Consider the following 23,237-nt stretch of genomic DNA (forward strand, 5'->3'; position numbering starts at 1 on the left):
ATCAGTGGGTAGCCAAGTAATGATTTCTAGGTTTTTTTAGATTGCCTTCAGTGTTCGGAGAGTAAAAGGAAAGAGATTAAGTGGGCCCCCTACCATAGGGACACAACCTACCTTCTCAGATTCTTTTCCTCATAACTTTCCTAGATACACTCTAGTTTGCTGCCAAAACATATTAAAGCAACCACCATGATGAAAGCCTAGAGGAGAAATACTCCTTTGAAGCAATCAGCACCAACTAAGTTCATGGCAAACCTGACAGCCAACCTTCAATTCACACTGGTGGCTATAAGCATTCCAAATGAAACATACAGGATAAGCAAAATGATATTCTGGAAGAATATGTATCTGCATGATTGTCTCTAAGGTCCCTTCCAATTCGATGAAGCTATGATCTCTGGGTGGGGTCTATGTTTATCTGTCAAAACAGCATTCAGTATAAAATACAGGGAAATACAATACATAAGAGCTAGAAGTATAATCAACTCTTTCAATACAAAGTCACAAATAATGAAATTAAAATATCAGTGGCTCAGCAAGAAAAAAGTATTGTTTGGGGGGCTGTAGGGGGAGGGAAGTGACAAGGTTTAAAGCCTTAAAAGGATTTAGTGACAAAGATCCTCTTAAGATAGCAATCATTAGAGTATACTTTCTCTACAATGATATGCTAAAATTGTATTTCTTTACTTAAATCTAGCTTCCATCTAGCTTCAAACATATTTTCAAAAATTTGTTCAAAGTAGAGATTCGACATGAGAAGACATATCTTAACCATTTAAATTTTCATACCTGAAAAGATAGCAAGGGTTAGTTCTGGATAAGTCCTTGCTAATTCCTCTGACAACTGATAATATGATACAGAATAAAGGTGTGGCAGAGGAGATAGCTGACTGAGTACTCCATCAGTTCTCTGAATCTCCAATTTGTGAGCATAGCGAAACATCTTCGGTTCGAGAATCTACAGGAATACAACAATTCAAGGTAAAACTGAGTTGTCATTTAATTGTTAGTTAAAATGAATGTCTGCTTACAAGATTATCTCCCAAGGAACACACCTAGTTCAGAAGGTACAATAAACAGTCTTCCAATAATTTTGTATGTTAAATACCAATCAACAATATAGTTTAGGGCCAAGTCTTAAATGTATGCAGATGCTTGATATATAGTTGCTCTTGAAACTTAACACTTTTCCCCTTTCAACAAAGGAAGATAATTTTAAAAAAATCATGAGTCATAGATTAAAAAAACTAAACAATTATTATTGTGATTACTACTACCACTACTACTAACTAGCTAACATATGTATATATAAATATATATAGCATTTACTATGTGCCAGACACCATTTTATAGATGGGGAAACCAAGGCAAACAAAGTTTAAGTATCTTGCCAAAGGAGCACAGATTTGAACCAAGTCTTCCTGACTCTAGGCCTAGTGATCTATCCACTGTGCTACCTAGTTGCTCCCTCAGTACTAGTATTAATATTGATATGAAGAAGTCATGCACTAAAAGAAACTTGACAAAAGTGGCTATCTCCATTTTTAATAAAAAGAATATGGTATGAAAAATAATGCTCTTGGAGCTCATCTTTTCTCTTTCATGTTACTTGGAAATAAATGATGGTCTTCAAAAGGAAGAGTATTAACTAAAAGCTTCTCAACTCATCCTATATTGCCAAAAACGGTTTGGAAGTAAATATAAATGCTCCCTCATTAAGAAAAACTTTAATTTTGTTAAAATACTTCATATTCATTTGAGAAAGATAATTTATAAAGACTACTATAAAACAATTAACTTCTTTCTTCTTTACTCAAGAATACTTTGTGCCACTCTTGGAGGCAATTTAGGATATTCTAATATGACACTAAATAAAATTTTAGAAGCAAAGAGATTTTATAAAGCTTCTAAATTTCAGAAGTGACTTTGTGTTATATCATTATAAATTATAAATGTGAATTCTATACAGCCAACTGAACTGGTTACATAATTTTTTTTATTTCAATGATCCATATTATCCTTTGTCCACTAATCACTGTTGATTAAAAGATATCTCTCTTCATCATATAATTAAAAATATAACAACACCAATGATGTATGTTACAAGAAGCAAAATAACCATTTTGGCCTGTCAGAAATAAAGCAAGGGCTTAACTAAATATTGTTTACTGACCTGTAATAACTGCATAGCAACTTCATAGATACTCCTTGAAGAATCAGCGGCTTTAAACAATATCAGGTTTAGGAGAGTCACTGTGTCACACTGGTAGTCCCTAGGCACAAATTTTACATATTTGGTAAATACTTTTATATTTGGCTATTTCACAAGAGGCATTAATGATCTACTACATGGGGGCAGCTAGGTGGCTCAGTGGATTTGTAGGTTTGTAGACTGTGAGACCCTGGGCAAGTCATTTAACCCCAATTGCCTAGCCCTTACTACTACTCTTGGAACCAATACTTAGCATTAATTAGAAGATAGAAGGTATGGGTTTAAAAATATTATTTACTGCATGGTTTAGAATATGTTTCCAAAGACAGAACTAATTTCAGTATGTTTTCTGCTCCTGTGTGTTCTCTGATACAACGGAATTACACTAAGTATATGCTATCTGGGTCAGAATTTGTAAAAGAAATTTATATTGTAAAGCAAATAGGGACACTTTACTATTAATATGCATAGTGATCCTGACAAAAAATGAAAAGATAATTTAGAAGCAGAATATTATCTGAATAAAATAAAGTGTCTAAGTGAAATGAAAAAGCACCTGTTTTGGAACACATTAGCTATAGCTTTAAAGCAGCCAGCTGCTACCCTCTTGGAACCCGTGTAACATCGATCTACAGCCCAATACATCAGATTGCTCTGGTCAGGGTTGAGTTCCAGTAATAATGTAACTGCCTCACAGCCCAACTGATGAACCTAAAAAACAAATAAAAACACCAGGGGATAATGTAAAAAATTAACCTTTGATTTTTAGAAATGTTTTCACTAACGAACATAAGGCACATATTTACTATGTCATTAATTGTATAATTCCCCCACCTCTCTCCCAATTAAGCCGAGAGGTAACCACTGAAAGAGGACACCTGACAGTGAGGTTACTTGAAGAGATTGGCTTGGGATTCACAAACCATTATCACAGTTATAAAACCTTCTACTAAAGCCTTTCTGATGGTGTTAAGATCAAATGAAAATAGGGGAGTAAATTTTTACTTTAAGCTGTCCTTTGCCTCTATAGCATTTTATACATAAACACTTCAAGACAATTATAGCAGGAATCAGAGATAAAATTATTTAGAGGGGAACTCCTTATATAGTTCCTCCTCAAAACTAGAGACAGTGTTTGAAAGGTAGCAAGAAAGCCAAAAATGACAAGGGGAAGTGAGAAATGGGTAGGATTTGAATACTCAAGTAAATATAAAAAGCATTTCTATTATAGGAGAGCAAATGTACTCTTACAATAATATTTCACTTAACTTTTAAACACTACTTTTAGAATGATAAAATAAGAATTATTAAGTTCATTTGGAAGATGAAACACCATAAACTAAAAAATATCACTAAAAAAAAATTAGAATCTAAGGTTCTACTGGATTAATTTTAAATGATATTCTCTTTCAGTATGGATAAATTAAAATAAAAAAATTAAATCATTAATAAATAGGACTTGGATTAATTGGTTCACCCTAGAATCCTAAATTACTTAACAGGTATATAATATGAAATATTAAAAAGACACACCTTTTTGTCCAGCGAATCTAAAATATTATCTAGCCATTTGTATAAGTAGCCATCTGAAGAAAGTCCTACATTATCTGCAACAGGGCCGCAACACAAAACAGCAGACATAGCCTTCAAATGATAACATTAAAAAAAATATATATATATATAGATATACATACTTGAATAACAATGTTAAGCAACATTGAGTTAATCTGAAATTTTTGTGCTTACTAACCTAAATATAGATATAACACATAAGACATATATCTATTATTTAGAAAAAGTAAATGACATGCCACCAAATCAGTGGTAGTTTATAAAATCTTAAAATATTCCAAATAGATTAAAAATCAAGCCTTTTGTACATCATGACATTAATGAAAATATAAGAAGAGGGTAGAATAGTAAAAAAAAAAGTTATAAAATATGTTTTGGAAACAAGATCATAAATACTTTTTTCTTGAGGAAATGGTTGGAAGACACAATAAACATCAAATTATTCCTGAATGAAAAATACAAAAATAAGCAGTCTAAATAAAACGCTATGAGGATTCAGAAATTCTGATTAAAAGCAAAAGGAGATGCTTTTGTACTAGCTTGTGATTAATTGGTACAAATTCAACAGGGAGAGCTTTGGGGTGAAATGGAAGGAGTGGTGGCCATTCTAGGTGGTAGGAATATCTTACCCAAAGTTCGAGCAGTAGGAAATGTTTGCATAAGAGCAGTAGGGGAATGTGTGAAGTGGAGAAGTAAAAAAAGATCTAAGGTAAAGTGGTAGTGCAGGCATGGAAGCACTTGAACACCAGACAAAATGATATATAGCAAAGTGGAGCTCTATGTAAATACCTTTAATGCACAGTACTGATGTCTATTAATCTGCATGTTCCTATCACTGTATCTGTCCAAGGGAGTAAACATGATGCTAAAAGGACCAGCCCAATGACTGAACAACATGAAGAGACTGTGGCGAAGACTCTGTTGGGGAAAAACACTTCTTCTCTGGTGAACTATAAAGAAAAGCAGAACAGAAGAATTTGAGTTTTACCTTACCATTCTTTAAAAGTATTTGCCCACATAATCAAAATAAAATATTTAGCTAAAATACAATTTTGAATTTATAATCATTTTAATCAAGGAAATTTTCAACTACAATGCTTTCAGAAAAATATATCACATTTCCCATCTATTTCATGCTAGTCAAGTAAGAATGAGAGAATTACTACAGCAAGTTGGGGTTACATGACACATGACAACGATTAAAGGAGAAATTCCATCCATGTTGGTGATGTGATATATGTGAAAACTATATGAGAGTCAGTAGTTTAGGATACATTTCCAAGTATGGTATTAACCAATGGTATGCCCTGGGTAAAAATCACTTTACCCCAAGAGGCCTCAGTTTCCAGATCAAAAAAATAAGAGAGCTGGACCAGCTGAGATGCTTCTAGCTCTAACAAACCATTAATGATTCTATATTCTGCCTTATCAAATGGAATCTCTAGGTGAGGACTTCAACTGGTATCACAATAAATTTTAAATTCCTCATGGAAGTTATATAGTTATTCTATATGAATTGTATATCTACTATATGAACTGTATACATGTATATATGCATCCATTTGTGTATATGGATATGTGTGTGTCTAAATTAAAAAAAGGAAAACAAAGACTCAAAGGTGGAAAGTATAGGTAATTTTCTATGATTTCACTGGTGTAGTTTCTGGTGAAAAAAAGTCTTTTTACTAATGTAGTCTAGTACTTTTTGGGAACTTAAAAGTTTTAGTGAGCTACCCGAGGCATTAAAAGGTTAAGTGACTTGCCCAGAGTCATAAAGACAGTAAATGTAGGAGGTGGAACTTGAAAACTCAGATGTTTTTGACTCGTTATAATTCTCAGATCTCTTTCATTGCCTACTTATATTTCTATCTCTATTCCACATCTACACAGAAATATTAAAATTATCAAAGAAGTTTTATCTGGGATAATTAAAAAATTAATATATAGGTAATATAAGAGCTTTATGCTTAGAAGTATTCTCAGAAAAGCTATAAATACCAAGTCTCTTAAAATAATAATGCCCTTATCACACTTATGTATCTATATTGTGCCCAAAGTTTACTATTTGAATTTCAGATATTAAAGTTCATTAAATCTATGTGGAAAAGAGAATATGTGTGGGTAATAAAGTCTGTAGGTAAAACAATAGCATCCTTGTCTTGAAAAAGTTGATAATCATTTTTTGTATTAAGACTTCATGTCCTAGTATAAATTTAATTATAAATAAGTCAGAAAAACTCATTAAATATTTGTTACAAATACTAAGACTTTACAATTATTATTTGAAAAGCTACAAGTTATGTATCTTTAGAGTTATATCCTCATTATATCACTGCATCTGTATTATACAGAAAGCTAGATATCAGACTTACTACTTCTTATTTTTTCATGATTGTTACTGACTGTTGATAGCAGTTTACTTTTCCCCCAGACTCCTTTTCCCTAAAGTAAAGAGTGTTTCCTAACTCTTTTTTACTAACATCACTTTTATACAGTCCTTTCTGCTGCCCAATATATCTAGAACAAGTTTACTATAAGCCTCTACTGCTGCTTGTCTTTACATTGATTTCTAAGTCTTTATTTTGATAGAAACTGAAGAGGCACCAATTCAATGACTATAAATTCTTGCCATCTGTGCTTCTCTGACATAATTTCCCAATATTTATGTCTTATCACTTTAAGTCACAATCTCATTGGAGCGGGGAAAGAAGACACCATGGATATTCAATTAATGCTAGAAATACTGAAAATGATACCTGGAACATTCTGAATGATATTCGCCACTAAGGCACTAAAATGGCATCGTATATCCTTCAGTGTATCAGAGTCCTTTTCATTTTCTGCTTCTAGAAGTTGCCTAGTTAGATCTACATACTCCAGCAAAGTGTTATTGAGGGAATGTGTTTCATTATCAAGGCCACCACTTGCACTGAAAATAAAAAAGGAAAAGTATTAAGGAAATATAAAGTAAAAAAAAATGACAAAGTTTCTAAAAGTCATCTAAGAACCAAAATCAGAAGTGTATTTATTCAGCTTTGTAAAGTTCCTATGTTACTAGGATTGCCAATGTGTTAGGATTTGAATACAATGTTTAGTGTTTTATCATGGGAATAAGTTGTGAGTTAGGATATGTGGTCCTATATGGAACAAGTATATTTTATGAACATGTAATGTTATAACATTAATTAGGAAATTACTCATTTCTATTTCAGTGGATTTTTTATTATCTAAATATGGTGGTATCATAATAATATGTTTAAAAGCACAGCTAGAAACAAATTCTTTCTCCTAAAAGTTAAGTTATGAAAACTATGAAAGTGGAACTTTACATTCTTAAAGCAGGACAACAAAGTATTCACACTCTCTAATTTTACAACCCTCTTAAAGGAAACAAAAAATTAAAATATAATTTCCTAAAATCTTCTTTCCTGTCTCTTATAATTTTGTTTTACCACTACAGTCTGCGCTTATGTTAATTGTAAATATATTTTATTGTATTTCCTCAGAGATACTGTTTTTGAAAAGTCTCATGCTTGATAGTAGTAAGGGTCCTAAAATTCTTGTTATATTAAAATAAGTTTTAAAAATAATAAACCTAATCTTTAATTTTTGAAAAATACCATGTTTGTGTCTTAATCCAACTTGACTTGTATTACTTTTATTATTCTGTGAGGCTTTAATTATCATGTAATACTTAACAATACCATTTTTGCCATACTTACACCTTGGTAGAGTAGGAGACTGCTTTTTAAAAAAGACCCTAAAGTGTACATTAATATTACCCAGGTGTTTTGAGTATTATGTTAATTGTTTATGTGATGAAGATGTTTGATAAATAAATTTTTTTAATAAATCTAAACACTGGTAGTATGTTATCTTCAATAGTTTAAATACAAAGCTCTTTTCAGAAAAATATCCTGTCATCCTGTAGTTCATTATTTCAATAACACTATATGCTCAATGATATACAAATCTGTAAAAACACCAATTGGCTTGACTATTCATCTTGTCCTTCCCATTAATCCTCCACAGAAGGGCTCAGGCTAGAGGCTGCTTCTAAATAGTTTTACATTTTCTCATCAATGCAGCACTTACACTGCCCATTTATCCCTCTTTCATTACATGCACCTATTCATACCTTTCCAGTATGATCTTTATCTTACAACACTTCTTAGACACAAGATATTATTAGTAATACATGCCACAATCTACCTATATCTGACATACATTTATGTCTCTAATGTTCCTGTATCACCTGTAATTTTGATATTTCAGAGATGGTAGTGTTTCATGATGAACAACCATAATTTATATAATCACTAAAACAATATAGTTGTTAAAAAAAAAAGAGGTTTGAATATCAGCAAATATCTGAAAGCTATTGGAAGTACTAGTCAATCTTTCAAAAATAATTTATCACCCTCTTCCTCCTGCAATTCTGTGCCCTCCTCGTTGCCCATGAGGACTAACCTAATGGGTTGGCCATCCAAGGTTGTAGTTTGGACGACAGACATTCTTCATTAATTGTTTTACTTTATATGGGCCATTAGACTAATCATTCACAAATGAACCTGGAACTCACTGAGATACGGTATAGCTCCAATATAACATTATCAACAATCCAAATAATGTCATGATAGCCATTTCAGGATGGGAATGAAATAGTATTGGGCTAATGCCATCACCTAACCAATTTCTAAAATGGTCCTGAGACAGTGGCATATCAGCAATTATTGATGTACTCTTATTGATATGACTTCTTTGTTAAAACTCATACTAAGCCTATGTTATATACTTAGGTGACTCTATGCTCCCATGGATTTAGGTACTCTCTCCAAAGATGAACAAGGACATATGATCTGCAAAAGATGACTCTTTAGAAAGACCTAATTTTTGCTCATCTGGGTAAAAATTAAAATTGAATACAAAACCAACAAAGAGGATGTATTTTATCTAAAAATGTTCAGAAAAATGTGAGGGGAATATGACATGAAAACCACAAAGACTAAAAACTAAGATATTTAACACCTGGTACAATAGACATTCATGAAGCACATCTGGCCATGGAGAGAACATTAGCACAGACTCCTAACTGAACTAACTAAATTACTCCCTACTTCAGTTCTTCCTCCACATTGCTGCCAAGGTAATTTTCCTCAAGTGTAGATCTGACCATGTGGTTCTCCTACACAATGTACTTCAGTGGCCCCCTACTGCCTCTAGAATAATAAATACATGGACTTTTCACAGGTTTAAGGCCCTTCACAACCTTACTCCAGCCTATTTTTTCAGCCTCACACTTTATTTCTTCCCTTTCTGAACTCAGCAACCCAGACTAAGCGGCCTTTTTTCTTTTCTTCAAAAGCATCCCTTCACCTCTCATCCCCTTTCCTTGGCACCAGCTATCCAACATGCCTAGAATATGTCTCCTTTAATTCCCCACTCACAGAATCATTTTCTTTTGTTAAGATGCAGTTGAAAAACTGTATTCTTTATGAAACCATTCCTGACCCCTTGAACTGTTAATACCATCTCTCTCAAATTGTCTTGTATGCAACTGCTTTGTATTTATTCTGCATAAATATATATCCTTGTCTCTTCCATTAGAACATAAGTTCCTTGAAACAGGGATTGTAACTCTAGTTCTCTCTCCTTACCTTCTGTCTTTGGATCAATATTAAATATTGGTTCCAAGGCAGAACAGCAATATGGGCTAGACAATTGGGGTTAACTGACTTATGTATCTGAGGCCAGATTTGAACCCCAAACCTCCTGACCCCAGACCTGGCTTTCTATCCACTGAGCCACCCAGCTGCCCTATGAAAAGTCTTTCTGGAATACCTGCTTTGAATTCAGCATTGGCTTAATAATACAAATGATACAAAGAGGTAACAGAAACTATATATTAATGCTAAAAGAAATGACAATCTATAGTCAAAGAGATAATATATGCATATATGAAAAACTTCACAATGCTAGATGGTAAATTCCAAAATGTCCAAGATGTCTCAGGCTTTACATTCATTTTAGAACACTGTACACAGTAGATACTAATTGTAGAACAAAATAATGAGACTAAAGGAATGCTATTACAAAACACTATGAGTGCTAAATGAAAGGGTTAGATAACAAGTGTAAAGAATTCATAAAGAGAGACAAATCATAGGAGGAAAAGGCCAAGGGCGAATTGGAATAATACCTTACATTTATATAGAGAGCCTGTAATGTAGAATACTATATAATTTTACATGACCATAATGATTAGGCTTTTTAATATTTACTGAAATTGTAAAATTACTTAAAAAAAACAACAACACCACACACTTATGCCAGGTGTATTGTTTGTCCCACTTCTCCCATCCTGTTATGGCCAGTGTAGTGAATTACTATCATTTTCATATCACTATTTTACTAAAATTTGTTCTAGGAACATCACAGGCTTATAGATATCGAGCTACAAGAGACCTCAGGGACCATTTCAAAGAGGAGAATGCAGAGGCCTAGGTAGCACGAGTGACTTTCCCGTGTCACACAGATGTAGTGTGTGGGATTTTAACACTGGTTGTCTAACCTAAGGGCAAATACCCTTTCTTCTATAGCACACTGCCTCACTACTTCCTAAATAAGTATGGTTGTAATGCCAAACAAGAAAAGGAAAGATTCTAAGAATCTTGAGGTTCATAATATAGAAAAGTAAGAATTAGACTTGTTCTGCCTGGTACTAAAGACGGAATGCAGAGCATTGAACACAAACATCAGGAGACAAATTTAGTCTTGATAAGAGGAAAAACCTTTTCACAATGACAGTTTCTCAAAAAAAAAAAATTAAAGAGGGCAAATGGCCTCAAGAGACCGCAGTTTCCCTCTCCCTGAAAGTCTCTGGTCGAAGTCTGGATGATTGACCATTAGTCCGACATGTTCAAAGGGGGTTCCAGGACAGGGACAGATTAGATTATCATTGGCTTTCATGGTTCCTTCTTGTGCCATGATTCATAATTTTGTGAGGCACGTAACTGCCACATAATCTGACTAGATTGGAAATACTATCCTATAGAAGTAATGGAGATTAACCTTCCTCAAAAAAATTTTTATCACTATATTTTGAGAGAGAGAGAGAGAAAAATGATATACTCAATAGTATTTCAATGTTATTGCCCCAAGTGAAACAACTCAGATAACTAACCTGTGGCTAATGACACCAGCATCTGCCAGCAGTTCAAATATCCGTACCAGCTGCACTCGCAAAATATCTCGACGCCTGCGCCGTTTCATATTCTGTTCCATGTCAAAGGAAAAACAAGACATATTAAAATGTATGCAGCGCTATCTTGCTTTCTTTATGGAACTTCAAAGGATACCAAGTGTTTTCCTCATTGCAATGCTATTGGCTGTTTTTTTGATACCCATACCTTCTATCTTAGAATTTATACTAAAATAGAGGTTCCAAGGTAGAAGAGCAGTAAGGGCTGGGTAATTGGGGTTAAATGACTTGCCCAGGGTCCTACAACTAGAAAGATTCTGAGGCCACATTTGAATACAAGTCCTCCCTTTTCCAGGCCTGGCTCTTTATGCACTGAGCCACCTGGCTGTTATAGTACTATTGACTACTGATTCACATTATCCGAAATATCTCATTTATATAAAACATCATTTCAGGAATTCTTCCAGGTATAATACTGTCAATAAGCAGAAGGTGAATAACTATATTGAATCATGATATTATGATAACTTCTGTGAAAAAATTAAGATTCTAGATCTAGGAAGGCAGCATGGTACAGTAGAAAGGGGTGTAGGATTTGGGTTCAAACCTGGCTCTGTCACACATGGTATTACCTTGAGCAGGTCACCCTTTGAACCTTTTTAACCATCTGTAAAATGGGGACATGAGGTTGTGCTAGATGGTCTTGAAGGTTACTTCCAGTTCTAGATCTATGCTCGTATGGTCCTATTTTTAAGTTTGTTAATCAGTAGCTAGAGAATGTGGAGAAAACTGTACTAAATGGAAGAGAATCCATAAGGATGTCCCAAGTTTCACAGAAATCAAAGGAAAAGAATAAGAAACCAAACTCGAGGGGATTCCAAGAAGCCCCAAAACTTTTGGTAGGTTCTTACCTAAAAACTGTAGTAGACAGAAGCAAGCTAAGAGAGAAATTTTGCTGCTTAATGACATGAATAACCAGTTAATTGTGACAATTAAAGGATCAAGTAGAATACAGGATGGCTCAAAATCTTACTGTAATTACAAGCTGCTAAAGCTTTAATTCAAGTATACATAGAAAGGCCATGCACTGTCACGGTTGGAAGTTGGGGCCTCCGAGGCAGGACGACTTGACTTCCATATCAAACTCTGGCATGCATGACTCTAAGAGTTAAACTCATAGTGCTTTAGGTAGCTAGTTCTCTAAAAATATGAAACAAATAACAGGTGCCATTTGCCCTGGTACATTTTTGGGAGCAAGGCATTTATTTTAAGTGGAAAAATTTTAAATTAGTATTATTTTAGTTAATTTAAATATTATAACAAAAATCTAATTAAAAATTAAAATTAATAAAATTTAAAATTAAATTTAAAACTTGGGAATTTTGCTCAATGGGAACACCCAGTAACAATGGTATCACAGGTCTAGTTATAAAGGAACCAACATAGGATAGGCTAACATGTACAACAGACAAATATAATGCAAAGCGTGTGGAAGTGTATTTTATAAATATATCATTTATTTGAACAAATAATTTGAACTAAGTTCTCTTACTTATTTTTGGGAGAAAGGCACTCATTTTTAAAGATTCTGTTACTTTTTTCTCTATTTCCTAGAGTTTAATTCCATGTTTTAAGCTATTAGAGCTTAAAACTGTGCTAAGACTTTTAGGGCACTGCAATTACAGAAAATAAAGGTTGTAGTGCTTAATTTATTCAGACTTAACACTTCAAAGTCTGAAACTTCTAGCTGCCAGGCAAGCAGTGGTTAAAGTATAGCTAAGAATAACAGGATCTAAGCCTTAGTGAAACTTTCTGATTTAAGCTGAGAGTACAACAGTATTTGATTTTTATTTGGATTTTGATCAATAATGATGATTTCATAATAAAGAGTTTCCCTACTCCAGCTCTCAAAGGATCAGATAACTGTAGGGAGACTATATCATCTGACAATGGCCTGGTATCTTCTCTCAGAAGACTTAGTGCTCTAAACATTGAAAAAGAAGTCACAAAGGTACAAATTTGAAAAATGTTCTTTAAAAGTTCTCAACAAATTCAATAGTTCATATAAGGACCAAACAAGTGACCTCCATAACTGATTAAGAAATTGCTTCACAACATATATTTTCAGATATGGAAGACAGATTTATCTCAACTAGAGTCAGGAGACATGGAATTAAAAATCCTAGCAGTTAGTATATATTATCAACCCAAGAAAATAGAAAATGAATAGAATCTTAAAATGAGTGTCTTTCTCCACAAAACCAGGCAGACAATTTCTCCCCAATTTGATGATTTGATTTAAAAAAGGATCTATTTATAAAATATACTCTGAGTGCTCTGAATTATCACTGTATATTTCAGACTCCTGGTTCCATGATGGCAAGGACTATATTCATCTTTGTATTCACCATTTACTTATTAGGGCCCAAATATAATACAGCATATCCCAAAAGCCTTAGTGCAGTTTTAAGCTACGTTTTTCTTAACTGAACCTGATTTCTTTGGTGTAGGATATGCCAGACCTGGAAATCAGGTTGTCCTGCCTCTGAGGCCCTGACTTCCATTCACTACACTACAACCGCTTCTCCATAGATACTTAAATTAAAAGTCAGTTTCTCTTAGAAAGTATCAAAGCATGTGAATCAGAAGGAGACGTGAGTGATGACACTCTCAGGTTCCCCACTTTGGGACTACAGATGCCTGGGGAGTAAAGGTGGGGAGATTTATTTAAGTAGCCATTCAGATTACAGGAATCCAGAGGAAAACATTTACATATCGCATGACTATTATGAGACAGCATGATGATTTTTTGTTTTAAGCTTAAAAAGTGAGCATTAGAACCTTTTATTGGTCCTAAACCCCTTACTTTCCATATGAGAAACTGTGGTCCAGAATACTTTCAAATCAAGTGTCTTCTAACCCTTTTTTTAGTACTTTTTTTTTAAACCTTTCTATTTTAGAATTGATAAAAAGTATTGGTTCTAAGGCAGAAGAGCAGTAAAGACTAGGCAGTTGGGGTAAAGTGACTTGCTGAGGGTCACAGAGCTAGGAAGTATCTAAGGCCAAATTTGAACCTAGCACCTCCCATCTACAGGCCTGAGCCATCTAGCTGTCCCAATTTGATACTTTCAATATTAATATTTTCAATTACATCCTGAAGTGTTTCATCTATATCACCAACATATTAGGCTGCCTAAATCCTAGGTGTGCAGTCCAACTTAGCTCAGGCACTCCATTTGTGCCTGTTTTCATAACAACTCAAAGATGTTAACCTTTTAATAGAAACAATATACAAAGAGGTATCAACTTACAAACACAGAACTTAGCACATAGTCTAACACATAGCAAGCATTTTTAATAAATTCAAATTTTCTTCTCTCCTCTTCTTCCTTCTCACCTCCACTCATCCCACCTCTCCATCTTCTCTTCTCGTCTTCTTCCTCTTCCCCCACCCTCCTCTACCTAGACAATGGGACCCCCCTTTAATCAATGCACTTCCTCATCCTTTGTGTTGCTCTATCCTTTGCATTTTATTATTATCCTATTCTTCTGGGGATATGAACGGCAACCTAGCTAGTAGTACATAATACATTTTGTTAAACTTTTTAAAACAAGGTTCAAAATCTTCTGAGAACTATCATTTTAATCTTGCTTCTTGGGTTTTAGGAAAAGCTTAGACATCTGAAAACCTGGAGACAGAGACCTGACATGCTAAGCCCTAAAAGGAAAGGACAGCTACAAATTCTGAGGCTTTCTCCCATTGCCAGTCAGTCTAAGGGCTCTTTGTAAAACCAAATCTTAGATTAGAAAAGATCTGAGAAATACAGCATATTTTTGGAAGCCCACAAATGTATCTTTTCTCAAATGTATGTTTATATATGTATATAAATCAAACATTAACATAGTCCTTCAGGATTTACAAAGTACAGCAATCTTTGATACTTAGTAAAAGTATGATTATACCCATTTCATGGTTTGAAAATTGGCCTCTGAAGTCATTTGTCCAGAGTTACACAGAGAATAAGTAACAGCAACTAGACATGAATCCAGGTTTTTTGGCTTTAAGAATAAAGATTTAAGGTGGCTCAGTGGATAGAAAGCCAGGCCTGGAAATGGGGGGTCCCAAGTTCAAATTTGGCCTCAGATACTTACTGGCTGTGTGATCCTGGGCAAGTCACTTAACTCCAAATACCTAACCCTTGGTGCTGTTCTGTTTTAGAATCAATACTTGGGGGTTAAACGGAGAATCAAAAATGGAGGCGTATTAAAAATAATGATTTATAAAAATCTAAAAGCTCAATAGCTTTTTATTGTTCAGGAACATAAATATGTTTATTTGGGTCCAATTGTCCAAGCAAGATTAGTTTAAACTTCTATTACATCCTACAAAGCATTATACAAAACAAAGGCTGCTCTGTCAAATAAAAAAAAAAGCAATATATCATGTTTTCATTCACAAGTCTATTCATGTTCTTTCTCTTTCTCCCATAGGTGAATCCTTAAAAAGAAATTTAGCTTATTTCTCGAGTGGTTTTAATGCATTTCCAAGTGTACAGAATTATGACAGAAAATTATGTAGAATTTTCATTGTTACATATTCTGAAAACCACTAGATCTCCACAATCAATATAAATAGGAAGGAGAGCAGATAGACAAATAATTATCTTCTGTAAGACCTAATAATAAACAATTTCTCTGTTGAAAGCACACATTAAATAATATTGGCCGAAGTAAAAACTGAATCATATGGTCAATGTATAATAGGAACTAGAAAAACTTAATTCATTACTGTTTTGGTAATCTATAGCTATCCTTTTATTTGGAAAAAAGCTTAAACTTTAATAAAGGAACATAACTGGCAAACAAATATGTATTATTCTGAAAAACAATTATACAAAACTATCATATGAAACAATACTAATGAAATAATATTAACTAGTATTAACCAGTTTGTTTATTGCTGTTCCTTTTTGGATGTTACTCATAACATTTCAAGAGCCTTAGTAGCATAAGTAGAGGTTTCTACAGCACCATGGAGGCCATATCTTCCACAAACAATTCTTTTTTTGAGAAGAACTTCCTGGAATTATAACTTCAATTTTGCCACCTACTCTTTATTTTCCTTCAGGATACAGCTCTGTTTCAAGGCTGTCCATCCCCACATCAAAGTGAGGAGGCAAGGGGAGGGCAGCCTTCAGAACAATGGACTTTTTACTAACTCAATAATGTAATAGAAATACATTTACCCTATAGCCTTATTTTAGCTCAAATTATATTTTTGCTGATGGAATCATCATTAGTTGGGGTACATCTATGAATGTTTGAGTACTTCTCTACTACTATTATCATCTATCACATAATACCAGATCATCTTAGCAGTCTCTTTTTATTTCAGTTCACTCTACATACTCTTTTGTTGAAAATGGTATCAGTAGTTTAGCACAGAACAAAAAACATGTGTCCTGAAGTCAGAGAACACAGGTTCAAATCCTGGCTCTTCTTGTTACTTATTTGAGCTTCAGCAAATTATTTTGTCATTCTGGGCCTCAGACTGACTCCTCCATCCATGAAATGAAAACATTCATTCACCAAGATGGTCATTTTTAAGGTCCATTTCAGCTTGAACAATCTACCCACATCAATGGGTTTTGTGAAGAAACAGTTTTATAATGAACCCATTTCAAGTCCTACCTCCTGTATCAAGTTTTCTCTAAGTATTCCAGCCTATACTGATCTATTCTATCTTCTCAACATAGACCTGATTATTTAAATATCTTTAAAATTAAAAAGTACCACTCAAGTAAACACTTCAGTCCTCTATCTAAATCATTTAAGATCAGGGATCACTATTTATAGGATTTGGTACTCACTATAGAATCCAGGTTAGTAAGAAACACAATAATAGTCAGTCAGTATATTATCATTGATTGAATCACTGTTTACCAATTGGACTGATTTCAGCTCAAGACCAGTGCATTTCAATTTAAACACATCCCAGAAGTTCAACCTGATAAGACTCCCGATCCCTCATTCTCCTTGTTCTCTAGTTCTCTGGATAATTATTTTTAGTCACAGAAATCTACATTAGGATTTTACTAGTATCATAAATGGCTGAGAAGGATACTTTATTAGACATTATAAATTTGCTTTGTTGTTTCTTTTGGTTGTTCTAATCTCAAAAAACAAAACAAAACAAAACAAAAAAACAACCCCATTATTTTGTGTGAGAAGAACACTGTCTGGCCTGAAAAGTTAGAAGACCAAGATTCAAGTCACTTTTAGGCAAGTCATCTCAATAGATACAAAGAAATAATAAGCAAGGGTTTTATTTTTATTTAAATGGTGTAATAGTTCAAATACTCAATATCAAACACAGATGGTAGTGTAGAAAACAAATGATCTTATAAAATGAGAAATACACAACTGGTGATTTCAATGCTCCAAATCACTCAATCCTTCTTACCTCTGGCCTTCTTTCAAGTGCTTCTTTAATTATAGGGTGCAATTCTTCTATTAGTTCTCTGGGAAAAAAATGATAAATTGCTACATTAATAAGCAAACTAATATAATCAAATTCCATATGAAAATCTATATACACACATTAGCCTTTCATTTAACATTAGAACAAACAACCCTATTAACTGTCTCAATTACCAATCTTTAGCATTCCATTTAGGTTGGAAACAGAGATTAGGCCAGTCAATTTTTATGTCATTCAATTATTTCTACATATACTTCTAATTTTCTAAAAGGTAATTCTTTTATCAACATGTATTTAGCTAACTACAGTCTCAGAAAAGAATTGAGAACAAATTTTTAAAAAAAGCAACAACACTAGGACATAAAATCTGGAGACTCAACAGCAGAACTTATTGAAAACTAAGCAATAAAAATAGTTCTTTAGGAAAATTTACTAATATAATACACCTTCATTTCATTACAAGACATCAAATGATTACTTATCAATGTTTAAGATATTTAAAGTTAAATTTTCCTGCTGAAGACTGTTAGAAAAATTCAGCTTTCTGATAATTCATCAAACATTTAGCATCAGGTGCCTAACATTTGCAAGGTGCTAAGCTAGGTGTTAATGGCAAAAGGATGAAATAAGACATAATCATCTCCCTCAAGGACTTTATACTTTTCCAGGGGAGATAAAAATGCTGTATCTGAAATTAGAGGGCACATGTCTGAAATGTAGTTCTGCCACTTACAACCTGTGTAACCTTGGGCAACTTAATTAACCTCCCTGGGCCCCACTATCTTCACCTATGAAATGAGATAAGGAGTAGATGATGTTGAAAATCTTTTCAAACTTAAATATCTATGATGCTTATGAAGATATGAACACAAAATATATAATACAAATTATAATATGTTGAGTGCAAAGGAAAGGTCCAAAAAAGTGCTATGAGAAATTTAAAAAAGATAAGATCTCTTCTAGTTGAGAGGACACTGGAAAAACTTTCAGAGTTTGCAATATCTTAGCTTGGGGTGAGAGTGGGGATAAGGAATTCTTTTCCATTCACTAGAGATAGTAAGATCAGTGACACAAAGACAGGAGCGGTATGGCCAGAATGGAAGGAAGTTTGGCTAGAAAGGAAAGGGCACAAAAAGGAGTAAATGTTGTAAGATGGCAGGTTGTAGAGCAGGGCTGTGAGAGAGCCTAGATACACAACCAGAAAGTTGCTACTTTATTCATGATGCCATAAGGTGTCATTGTAGACCGCTGAGCAAGAAAGGGATATGGCTGCCCTGGACATTAGAAATATTATACAGGTAAGCAGTATAATGGATGGATTAGATAGAATAGAAATTGGAAGCAGAAAGAACAGTTAAGAAGATATGATAAAAATATGGGCAAGAGGAAGTGTGGAGAGGCCTGATCTAGAACATTGGTAGTGGAAAGAGATAAGATTTGAGTGATATTTCAAAGGTAAAATTAATAGGAAAAGGCAAGTGATAGGGTGTGGAAGGTGAGGGAAAGGGATCAATCAAGAATGAATTTAATGTTTTAATCCTGGGTGACTAAGAAAATGGTGGTAATGAACTACAAAAATATGGAAGTTAGGAGGAGGGATAGATTTGGGAGAGCAAGTTTGAAGTTCTAGGAAGATATTCAAACAATATGTAGAAATGTAGTACTACATCTATGTATAAAAAAAATGATAATCATCCCCACCGATAACAGAATACTTAAACTTGGAGAAGGAAATGGGATACCTAAGTGAGAGACTGTAGAAGAACAGGGTCAGAACGAAGTCAGAACTTTCTAGAGTGCTGAGGGGGCAAGAGGAGGTTTGGTCATGGAAATATCATTCATGACAGTTGGGAAAATATGTATTGTCAGGTGATATCTTATATGGTTGATAAGATTAATTAAGGACATTCTTAAGAAAATGAAGGGAAGTTTAGACTCAGACAGAATGAAAGAATGTGCTTCTAAAATAGTTAAAGCACTAAGGATGCTGGTCTATGGTAAGCTTGAGAATTAAAAACACACAACTGTTGCACTTATGTTATTTAAAATTCATCCTAATTTTTGATAAGTCTGTAAATATAGTACAATACTTGAGAAGGTGAAAAAACAGGGATGCATCATAAGGCTCAATTTACTTAAAAAAATAAATAAGGATGATAGATTCATTTTTTTTAAAAATCACTACATTGAAGAGATGAAGAAACATTATCAAAATCACTACTCCTAGAATTCTAAATAAGTAGCCAATTTTTCTATTCATTATTTACTTATATAGAAAATATAGAGACAAGATAATAATTACCTAAAAGCTCCTGGGTTGGTCCTGCCAAGACCAAGAACAAGGGATTCAGTTATTTCCATGCTCTCAGAGCGCATCATTGGAACTATGTGCTTAAACAAGGAAGAAGGGGATGGAATGCCAATAATCTAGGGGGGAAAAAATACTGTGTTTTTATAGTAGACAAAGTAAACCTATAATCTCATAGCACTAAAAAGAACAAAAATAATTTAACATGTTAAACTATTTTTTGGTCAGGGATAATGAGTAGACAGACATAAACATCATACAGGCTGTACTGGAAAAACAAATCAATAAAACTGGCTTAACTCAAGGTGGTTAAATAATTTGCCCAAAGTCACACAGCAGGGTAATTACACACCTGAGGCTAGAACTCAGGTCTCTTGACTCCTACTTGGATGATCTAATCTCTGTGCCAGGCTAGCTCTCCCATCATTTAGTGTTCCATATAGTCTTTTGGATGCTGGTAAAGTAGCATAGCGGGGAGAACAGTGGATTAGAAGACAGGGGATTTGATTTCTAGTTTGGACTCTGTCCAAAACTCCCCTTATGGTTTAGTTAAATTCATTTAGTTTTGGAGGGTCTTAGTTTTATCATTTATGAAATAAGGCAACATGGTGTAGTGGAAAGAGTCCTGAATTTGGAGCCAAAGTGCTGACATTTGAATCTTGGCTCTTGCTGTGAAGCCTTGGGCAAGTCACTTAACCGATTTGGGCTTTAGTGTCTTTATTTGTAAAACAAGAGAAAGACAAGGTGAACTCCAAAGTCTCTTATGCACTAAGTCTATTATTCTAGCCAACTAGGACCAGATCATCCATATGATCCAAAATAAGATGCAAAGTACCAATATCAAAAATGAAATTGCAATCACCCAATTCCTTCAACATTTTATGACATCAGAGGTTGGGTTGAAGGCCTCTTTTTAGAGATGTTGAAGCATAAGCTAAAAAAAATTCTGTCTTCCCTTTTCACACCAGGATTCTATAATTTTGTGATATAAGCTATTGTCCACTTACCTGGATGTCACCTAAGTATCATCTTTATCTCTCATCCATTTATGTATGAGGGGAAATTTCAGTCACCGAGAGAAGATTCTACATTTCTCTCTTTTGCTCTTTTAAAATTATACTTACCTTTTAAAACTAGAAAAATGAATAAAAACTACAAGATGTACTACTATAAAGAATAAAAACCCACAACAGTGATTTTTAATAACTGTGGCTTTATTGTGAAGAAAATAAAATGCATACAAGTGTCATGGCTTTCTAGGTAAATAAATCTTTATTAATCTAAGGAAAATATAGAATTTGGAAAATGTTAAGGAAAGTAAGTGATCATTTAATCCACTTACTTATCTGATACAAAATAATCCTCTGACTTTGTTTCTTAAACTAAGGAGAGACTTACTTTAGAATCAATGCCATAACCACTGTCAGGAGTAGATGCCAGTGTCTCAGGAGGAGAGCACCTCATGGAGCCAGCAGATGGTGAAGAGGATGTGCACGTGGCTGCACTGCAGCAAAGGATTAGGTAGTTTCTCCAAAGTCCAATGTAGGAGTCACTGCTTATGGTAGTATTTACTTTCTTAGCATTAATGGGGCTACTAAACAAAAATAAAAAGGTAAGTTCATTCAACATAACATCCTATTTTTATTCCAGCCAAGAAATATGAAGAACTACATTTCATTCGAATATTCCCTAGTACTTCAATGGATTTAAGATCTGACTGGGGGATGATTCCCTCAAGCAAGATGGACTCTTGCCTATCTCATTCGATGCATACATGTAGGTATGTGTATCTGCACAAACACATACACATAGATTTATATAAACAAACATTGAAGGGGTAGAGATTTCCTGGGTATGGCAAGCAACCAGGGAGAAGGCAAATACAGGGAATACAGTGCTGTGTTTGAGAAACAGAATGGGCCAGTGTGACTAAATGACTGAATATATGGAACAGAGAAAAACCTAGGAAGACTGGAAAGGCAGGAAGAGGCAAGCTCAGGAAGAGTTTTAAGTCAAAGAAAGGAGTTTATATTGGAAACTGGAGGTAATTTCAGAGAGGGAGTTAAGGAGGAACATTGTCAGATATATATATGTAGACTTTTTAAAAAATTCCTTTTGGGAGCTAAGTGAAGGATGGACTGGAAAGGAGAAAGTACTGATACAAATCACTACTTTAATATAAGACTACTATAATGTGTGTGTCAAAAGAGATTAGGGCTATCTGAGTGAAGAAAAGGCAGCTATCTAAGTAGTGGTGTGGTAGAAATAAAATCTGTCAATAGAATGGACATGTACAATATGTGAGACTAAGGGGTCTAGGATGACATTAGGATTATGGTCCTTGATGATTAGAAGGAAAGTGGAAGCCACAACAGTAAAAAAAAAAGTTGGGAAGAGGGGACAGATTAATAAAATGAGCTTTTTGGATATGAGGAGTTTGAAATGTCACAGAACATTCAGATGGCTAAAAGAGAGTTAGCCTTGTGGTATTGGAGTTAAGAAAAGAGACCACATCTAGATACACAGATCTAGGAAGCATCTGTCTAGAGATTATAACAGAATCCATGAGAACAAAGCAAGATTGTGCAGAGAAAGAACAGAGTACATTAGGGGATACCTAGACTACTGGAGGAGAATCACAACATAGCAGTCTCAAAAAATAAAAACCAAATCCAGAGATAAGAATACCCAGGAGAAGAAAGTGACCAATTACATTAAATGCACAGAAGTCAAGAAAGTCAAAGCTTATGAAAAGGTCATCATATTTTTGCAATTGAGAGATCACTGTTAAATTTTTCAGAAGCAATCTCTGGTGATATTTGGAAGAAAGTTCAACATAAATGAGGATTTTCCTGCATCTACTGAGATAATAATTTGGTTTTAAATAGTTTTGTGTTTAATAAACTTATGGATTTTTTCCCTAGTATAGAACTATATATTCTAGATATAGATATAACTTGATCATAATGAATTATTTCTTGGATGAGTTTCTATAGTCTGATGGAATTTTACTTAAACATTTATATGATATTTGTCTATAGTTCTTCTTTGCTTATTTTAGTTTGGTTTAAGTATTAGAACTACATTTGTTCCATAAATGTAGTTTGGAAGATGGCTGTCTTGCAAATTTTTAAGAATTTATGTAGAATTGATATTAGTTTTGTTTTTTTTAAATGTGACATAATTCTATTATAAATCCACAAGGACCAAGAGTTTCCCCCCCTTTTTTTGGCAGTTCATTATGCAAATAAGGGATTGAAATATACACTTTGCTCTTTGATCAAGATTCCATTATTAGACATTTTGCCCACAAGGAGATCACTGATAAAAAGAAAGAGTTTGTTTAGACCAAGAAATTTATAACAACACTTTTTCTGATAGCAAACAACTGGAAACAAAGTATATGCCTACAAATTGGGAAATGGCTAAAGAAATTGTTGCGTGTGAATATTACTACACTTTAAGA

The 23,237-nt window shown here is 33.9% G+C and overlaps 1 protein-coding gene across 15 annotated transcripts in view; it reads right to left on the reverse strand.

Annotated features, from left to right (window-relative positions):
• The window catches only part of FRYL (FRY like transcription coactivator), a 309,155-nt gene that overhangs the window by 73,851 nt on the left and 212,067 nt on the right, over positions 1 to 23,237 (reverse strand). For all 15 annotated transcript variants that reach the window (XM_007496478.3, XM_007496477.3, XM_056802595.1 and 12 more), the window contains 10 exons: positions 21,170 to 21,365; positions 19,766 to 19,890; positions 17,446 to 17,503; positions 10,965 to 11,056; positions 6,538 to 6,710; positions 4,571 to 4,731; positions 3,743 to 3,853; positions 2,766 to 2,920; positions 2,171 to 2,270; positions 787 to 955 (listed from right to left, as the gene is read on the reverse strand). In XM_007496478.3, coding sequence (XP_007496540.2) covers positions 787 to 955; positions 2,171 to 2,270; positions 2,766 to 2,920; positions 3,743 to 3,853; positions 4,571 to 4,731; positions 6,538 to 6,710; positions 10,965 to 11,056; positions 17,446 to 17,503; positions 19,766 to 19,890; positions 21,170 to 21,365 — 1,340 coding nt within the window. The remainder of the gene's footprint in view (positions 1 to 786; positions 956 to 2,170; positions 2,271 to 2,765; positions 2,921 to 3,742; positions 3,854 to 4,570; positions 4,732 to 6,537; positions 6,711 to 10,964; positions 11,057 to 17,445; positions 17,504 to 19,765; positions 19,891 to 21,169; positions 21,366 to 23,237) is intronic.

The sequence above is a fragment of the Monodelphis domestica genome, chromosome 6 (assembly GCF_027887165.1).
Source record: "Monodelphis domestica isolate mMonDom1 chromosome 6, mMonDom1.pri, whole genome shotgun sequence".
Taxonomy (NCBI): domain Eukaryota; kingdom Metazoa; phylum Chordata; class Mammalia; order Didelphimorphia; family Didelphidae; genus Monodelphis; species Monodelphis domestica.